This window comes from Coffea eugenioides, unplaced genomic scaffold, assembly GCF_003713205.1.
Source record: "Coffea eugenioides isolate CCC68of unplaced genomic scaffold, Ceug_1.0 ScVebR1_2033;HRSCAF=2991, whole genome shotgun sequence".
Lineage (NCBI taxonomy): Eukaryota > Viridiplantae > Streptophyta > Magnoliopsida > Gentianales > Rubiaceae > Coffea > Coffea eugenioides.
Window position 1 is genome coordinate 893 of NW_020862484.1, and position 8,154 is coordinate 9,046.

The 8,154-nt window shown below is 38.4% G+C and overlaps 1 protein-coding gene across 1 annotated transcript; it reads left to right on the forward strand.

Moving 5' to 3' along the window:
- Positions 1-6,443: 6,443 nt before the first annotated feature.
- LOC113756178 lies at positions 6,444-7,280 on the forward strand. Its single transcript, XM_027299947.1, has one exon. It carries the CDS (start codon positions 6,444-6,446, stop codon positions 7,278-7,280), a length of 837 nt encoding a protein of 278 aa, XP_027155748.1.
- The last annotated feature ends 874 nt before the right edge of the window (positions 7,281-8,154 follow it).

The following is an 8,154-nucleotide window of genomic DNA, read 5'->3' on the forward strand; positions in this document are numbered from 1 at the left end:
GACGGGCGGGCTGGATAATGGATGACTATTGTTAAGCTTGAACGCTTTCGCATTTTCTGTATTTAAGTTATTTATGTGTGTTGGGTAGAGCGATAATAAGCTTGAATGGAATTACTTGAGTCCTGGCGAGAGCTAGGCAGGCGTCCCGCGGATACCCTTTGGTTCGCCTTAGGGAGAAGTAGGGGCGTCACAGTTGGTATCAGAGCATAGGATTTAGATCTTGTAGTGTATCCTAGGCTTAAAGTTTAGGATGCCTGACTGTGGGATTAATTTGAATATTATGTGAACTAGAGGGTCTATTGTATCCTACGGGTTAAAGAAATTGGTTACTTGAGAGTTTCTTACTTGGAACTTGTAGAAATAAAAAAAATTGAGGAATTAGCTGATGTTATATTGAAGGAAAATATGGGATGAGAGATTAGTAGTGAAAGATTGGACGAATTTGAATTATTATTATACTTGTAAGTGTGGAAAGAAGTGAGACAATTATTAGTGCTGGCTAAAGCGGATAAGAGACCGAGATTTGATGGTCAAACTCCATGTATCGTGATTGTGAACCCAGATGAAAGAGTTTCAAAGGAATAAAATGCATTTTCCTGCTCATTTACCTCCTAGAGAATTTATGCTTTGAAATTCTAAAGGAAAAATGAGGATGTACTAGTTTTATTTTCAAATGATGATTGGAAATAATATATATATGCTTTAAGTATGTGTAATTCTTTGATTTTGGTAAATATGTGAATTTTACTTGAATTTCAATTTAAAAATTTGTGAATAACTGATGAGTTTGTTGAAATTTTGTATGTGATGGGCTGATACAAGGTTAAAATTTTCTAAACTAGATTTTCCCCCTTGATTGTATACTGGTGTATTTTCACACTTGAATTCATCTATGGTTTAAAAAAAATAAATAATAATAAAAATAAAAATATCTTGAATTTTCAGAAGAACAGCGAACTTATGTTTTTATAATGAAAATCTTGAACTTGATAAGATTTTTGTTGCTTTAAATACTCTTCTTATCTTTTAAAATTCTTGGTTTTCAAGAAGGGTGAGCCTATCTTTAGGTGTACGGATTGAGGGAACTTTGAGATATAGAGTAACCGCATTCAAGAACACGCAGTTAGTGTGAATTGACTTGGTTTCCATTTGACACGTAAGTTAGCAAGTTGTACTTATTTCTTGGGTTTGAACTTGGAGCTTGAGGCTTTAACTATAAAACCCTAAGACTAGTTATTCTTGGAGATGATGGTGCTCTGGTTGGTGGCTTGCTTATTAAAGATTTTGAATTTCGAATGGATAACCTTTGGTTTCCGCTTGTGTTATGGTTTGATTGGATCTAATTTCGTAAAGGCATGTGATCTGATTGGAATTAGTGATATTCGGACCCATTGGTTTAATTAAGGACTTAGGAAGGGTGGTGCACGCCGTGAGACCTTTTGTATCCCGCTTGCATATACTTCTACATTTTGTGACCCTTAATTGCCTATATACAGTATTTGACATATTGGGCTTGTTTTGTGACTTCTTAACTCGTACTATAACCTTCGATACATGTAAAGAATCATGTCTTGATTCTAAATATTTTTGCAACTTGTATATGCATTAAGTTCTTTTATGATTAATTATTCCTTTTCTTGCGCTTATAGACTCTTATTAAGTATGGTAGCAGGAATAGGAAAAAGGGGTCTTGGCCGAGGGCTTAGACAACCCTGTACTCATGAGAAAAAAATTGATGGATTTATATAATTTAATGAGATCCTAGTACTGAATATGAATCGAGAATAAACCAGAAGATTAGATCTACCAGTGTATAATGGATTAACCTAGTTGGGAACTTAGTGAGATTTTCCTGTGTGAAATTTTAATAGCTGCTTTATACGTATATTATGATTGGTCCTATGGCCATATTTCAACTTTTGTGAAAGTTTGAACTCCAAAAGTATTTCGTGGGTTTGGTGAGATGACTTGAACTCATTACCAATTTGTTCTACTTGAACAAAAGCGCTTTCAATTTTACTTGACTAATACTATACCCAGATTCACTTGTTTTACTTTTCACAAAATTTATATATATATATATATATATATATATGTATACACATTTTGAACTCGTTTGATACTCGAAATCAGATAGAGTTCAAGTTTGAATCTTTCTTAGGAACATGAATGCCTATTTGTTATGAATCAGATATTAGAAATGATCGGATTTTATGTACCAGTAGAGTTAACTCTTGGTTGGATAAAAGGGTGGTAAAGGTATTGGATCACAGGTTATGCGAATATGAACCTACATGTTTACCTATCTTTCTTAAAGATATTTTCTAAAATATACGCCTTACTCGAACATAGATTTAACTCGAAACTTTGAGAAAAAGTGTTGGAACACCCTCCATGTATATGTTATGATTATTATGTATATGTTTTAAAAATCATGCATTAAGTTGCATGATTAATATTCTTAAATCTATTTGAGAGATTTTAAATATGTATTGATGATTGTGGTTAAACATTATTTGAAATCTCTTACTAAGAAAATTTAGTTTTGGGTCGTGAAGAAAAATTTGTATCTTTAACTCTAATTTTGAAAATTTTGAATCGCATTTTGCCACAGATACATTCAAAATACATCAAAAGTCTTGACCTTATCTTGTAAGTCATGATTGGTTTGATTTAGACAAAATTTTGAGGAAAGGGATTTTGGTCCTGCTAGTGCGTAACAGTTTTTTTGTTAGGATTTGGAACTTGTTTCATATGGCGTGTAATTTATGGTTTCACTACACACGGGAGTAAGACCTTAGAATGGAAGTACATATCATTATATCAAGAGGTATTACTTTAGTCGTGTGTGTGGATTTTCTTAAGTATCATTCGAGGAGAGGGAAGAGTAAATATACCTGGATGACTTAGATGCGTGAGAATTTACAGGTTGTGGATAGTTGAGTTTCAAATTCTGATTTGCTACTTATTTAGATGCTTGAGCTGTTGATAGGCTAACAGTCAGGATTAAGAAAATGGATGAATGAAAAGTTTGGAAGAGATGCGTATAGAAATAGAAATTCTTGACAAGGAGTTGGAATTCCAAACTAAATTGGCTGAATTCTGGGAAGAAAAAAAAAAAGTCGAGAACTTAGGGTTGAAGATGGGATCCAATGTTTAATCGCCAATTTGAGATATTAAAAATTGTGAGATTTGGGTGAGTGAAAGGAAATATTTGATGGCTTGAATGAGCCTAACGATTAGGGACCGGATGTTATATTTGGAATGGACGCTTGAGGCTATATATACATAGATTATTGAGAGTTGAACGATGAGACTATTAAGAAAAAATACTCCATAGCCTCACATAAACGAGAATTATAATCAAAGGTCAAGAGCAGCGAATAAGGGATTTAAAGTAGAGTTACTACCAACCGGGAATCTTAGAAACTGATGTGCTTAACCACTTCCAATTCAAGATGGGGATGCTTGAATTTTCAGTTATGCCAATTGGGTTGACTAATGTATTAGCAGCAATTATTGCATTAATGCATCAAGGTTTTAAATCGTAATAGGATTAATCTGTGATGGCATTTATTGATGATGTATTGATATACCCTAAAGTTTGAGAAGATCATTAAAAAAAAAAAAATACCTGATGGTAGTTTTACAAACCCCGAGAGAACACTAACTTTTGTTAAGTCCAATAAATGTGAGTTCGATGGGAAGAAATAGCCTTTCTATGTTATATAATATCTAAGAAAGAAATTGTTGTTAACTCAGCTTAAGTGGAAGCTGTTTAAGAGGAAATGAATAGAAAATCCTACCGAAATTTGGAGTTCTTAGAGGTAGTCGAATATTACCTTGGTTTGATCAGGGACTTCTAAGGATACGAGACTTGGCAAGTTATTTGAAATTCTAAATGTGAGGAAGAATTTGAAGGTGAAAATCATTTAACCAGTGCACTTGTGTTGGCTTTACCGAGCGGATGAGGTGATTTTGTGATTTATACAAATGGTTCAAAGGATGGTTTAGAATGTATATTAATAATATATGATGAGGTGATTGTATATGCCTTCTGAAAGTTAAAATCTTCCGGAAGAAAGTAATCAACTTATGATTTGGAGTGAGTTGGAAAACGTAAGTCAATGATTGATCTGATAGGCTTAACCATGAAGGGAATGATATTGTTCTAAGTATGAATTTCGAGGACGAAATTCTTTTCAAGGAGTGGAGGATGTGAGAACCCGAAAATTTTCTTATTTTTATAGAATATTACTGGAATATTTAAATTATTATTCACTCATTTTCTTCGAATTATTTATTTCAACCATTTTAAATCCATTTATATGGAATGACGCCTCTTTATATTTTTAAAGCATTTTTTTGAAAAATTCGCTTTTCGAAAATTTGTTTAGTCCGGAACGACGGGTGCACGTTTTTCTAGGCCATACTTGAATCGGGAGTGTAGTAAAGAGGAGATGTAAGGAGGAGCGATAAATCAATTTAAGAAGGGAGGGTTAATTGAAGGATGAATTAAATGCCTCAACGTTCCACCTTAGGTAGGACTCGTAAAATTATTATTTTTAAACCCCTAATTTTGGCTCAATTAATTATCTATTTGGATTTTTGCCCCGAATATTATTTTCTATCCTTATTAGACCTAAATATATGGAATTATAGTTTCATTATATTTTTAAAGTGACTTGTTTCAAAAATTAATTTTTCGGAAGCTCGATTAATGAAAATAGTGAAAACGTGTTTGAAAATTTTAGCCAATTGGGGGTACGTTAAGCTCGGAAAATTGGAGACATATACAATGGTTTTAAAATACGTAAATTTAGGTTTAAGTACTCAAGTGATAGTTAGTGGTATGATCGTTATAAGAATTTCTCGAATGTTTCACTTTATCGCGCCTAAATTGGAAATACGCGTTTTCACGCGTGCGATTAATTGAGGGACTTTAAACCATTATCTTGGGATAATTAAGAGTGAGTAATATTTATATGAATATAAGTGCATTAGAGGTTTAGTGCACTAGAGAAATAAACTCGAAAGGAATCGAGCCCAAACGCGCACTATTGAGAGTTGACTTTGGGGCGATTTTTGCACCACACATTGTATCTTCCTTAGGATGCTAAAATTTGACCAAACACTCTCTCTCCTAGTCTCTCTCTTGGCCGGCCATCAGCTGCAACAAACAACCTCCAAGTTTCAAAATTTCTTCTGACAAAAACCTCACAAATCTTCACCCAAATCCTACCAAATTTCATACACACTTAAATCTACTCTTGGACACCACTTTGAGCTGCAAAAAGGAGCTAAAACTCACGATTTTTCTGGATCAAAGGGGACCGAAAATTCTGCCTTGGTCTTTAAGGATGGTTGTTTCGGCCCGGATAGTCCGGGGCCTCACCCTGTGATGCTTCCAGGAAGTGTCGACTCGGCCCACTACCTAGCGAGGTGATATCGACCCAATTACCATCTCGGCTAGGATTTACAATTCATTAGCCGAGGTGATGCCTTGGTATCCGACAACTACAATAGGTGGGGTGTGACCCTGACACATGGTATCTGAATTGACTGGGATAACTGTCTCTGACACCGCTGCCGTCTGAACCTGGCCACCTGTCTCGACGCAGGCTCGCCACAGGGACTAGTCAAATCAACTTAATATACGCTGTCCATATCATAATCTTTGGAGGAACGCACGCTGGTGCTGGCAGATACCACCTTCCCAATCGATCCCTATTAGAGTACCGGCAACGTAAGTACTTAGAGGAAGAGAAATGGGATGACCATTTTCTGGTAACACAAGCTATATCATCACTCTCCATTATATTGCTCTTTTAATACCGAACTAACTTAAGTTTCGGAGTTACACCGGGGGATTCAGCCCCTCTTGTAACCTAAGCAGGTGACCTCGCCGGTGTGACCTTTCTAGCCGGGACATGCCCCACTCCTGGTTCATTTCAGTCGGTCAGAAATCACTTCTTCAATTGGCGCCGTCTGTGGGAACGTGAAGACATCAGAATATGAAGCCTACGTGTTCTAGGAGCAGGAAAGCTCTCACTATTGGGGCTGAGCAGAGCAATGCAGCCCAGCAGGAAGATATTTCCGAAGGGCATGAGTCCCCAAGGACTCAGCCCGCAAACGAAGACGCCATAGCCCGTATGGCCGAGTTTGTGACCGAGAATCCTAACATCTTTGAGGAGTTGGGAAGGTACCTTAAGAGACAACGCAAGCAAAAGGCGGAGTCCTCTAAAAGGAAGTCAGATGGGTCTCCTGAAGGATCATCTGAAGAAGAGTCTGATGGGAGGCACCTAAGCCGGAGTGCTTCAAAACGGGCATTCTCTAAGGCCACCTCTAAGGTAGTCTCCCTGACTAAGGCATTTTCCCGAGGGCTCTTGGGACGACTGCCTGAGGAGGAACCTCGGCCCTTGGGAAGATCTGGGGTGGATTAAATGAGGGCTCTACCTTTCACTGATGATATCAATGAGGAAAGGCTTCCTCCAAACTTCAAACTCCCATCGATACAATCTTATGATGGCCGAGGTGATCCCGAAGATCACATCCATGCCTTCATATCAGCTTTCCGCTTATATTGCATCCCTGACCCAGTCATTTGCCGAGCTTTTCCAGTGTTCCTCCAGGGGACAACTCGCAAATGGTTCTGGGGTTTAGAACCTAAGAGCATCTCAACCCTGGGGGAATTAGTGGAGAGATTTCTCCATCGGTTTGTGTCATCCCGACCTACGATCAGGACCTCGGCTTATCCGCTGAATATGCAACAGAACCCTGGAGAGTCACTTCGGTCGTACGTCCAAAGGTTCCACGAGAAAAGTGTGCAAATACCTGACCCCAATGAACAGGTGATCATCGTTGCCTTTACCCATGGGCTCGTTGCCGGGGTATTCAACACGGGGATCCACAAGAAATATCCCCGCACACTCCACGAACTGTGGCTGAAGGTCGAGAAGGGCATACAGGCCGAAGACCTCAACCGTATGAAGAAAGATGTCCAAGTCGCCCGCTCGAGGGCTGACCCCCGAAGGGGGAAAGATCTTGGCCGAAGTGAAGCAGGGACAGGGAGTGCCTTCCAAAGTCCTGGCCGAGATCGCCGCAGCGTGTTTGACAGGATCTCTAAGGGGAAATCATCCATCCCCGAGTCTGAGTTGACCCCTTTGAACACTACCCGATCCCGTGTGTTGTCCGTAATGGAACAAAACAACCTCGGGAAGGCACCTCCGAAGATGTTCGGAAGCCGAGACAAGAGGAACTCAAACCTCTACTGCCTGTAGACACCAAATTTTTTATTTTTTAACTTTATTTGTTTAATTAATTTTATAGGTTTATTTGTTTCAATTCTAGGGTTTTTATTTGTATTTTTATTTTAGTTTGTTCTGGTTTACTTTATTTTTTATTATTTATTTTTGTCTTCATACTAAATTTCAAAAAAAAAAAGAGAAAAAGAAAAAGCAAAAAAATGACACGTGGAAGGGGCATGCATAGGGACAAGTGTCCCTTTATTTTGTTTGACAACACAACACCTTCTAGGTGAGGTGTTGAGACACTTGGGGGGCTGAGGAAATTTTGGAAGAAATAAAAGGAAAATGGAAGAAATAGGATAGGGGGGTTACGGGAAAAAGGAGAAAAGGAGGAAAATGAGAGGGAAGCTCGGCTAAAGAAAAAACAGAGGGCAACAGAGATCTGTGGGCGGCTGAAAAAAAAAACTGAGGAAGAAAGAACAACGGGGAGAGCAAGGAGGATCTGGGGAGCAAAGGGATAACGGCGGAAAAAAAAAGAAAACAGCGGAGAACTAAGAAATAGAGAGAGCTACGGTTGAGGAACAAACAGAATTTAGGAGATGGAGGAAATAGAGGATCTGGTGTGGTGGTTGGAGTGAGAGAAGGAGGAGTGCGGCTAAGTTCTGGAGTAAAGGAACGAAAGTCGAGAGGAAAAACAGCGAAAGGGAGGAAAAGGCAAGAAACGCGAGGGTTTCGGGGAAGAACCAACAAGGAAAAGGAAGAGACGGCTAGAGGAAGCAAGAATGGTTTCTGGCAGATTGAGTGAGGATAGGAAATCTGAGAGAAAGCTTGAGGGCTGAGGGTCAATCTAGGCTGCAAAGGGAAGAGAAAGGAAATGAAGGAAAAGCTGCAGAATTTTGCGCAACAA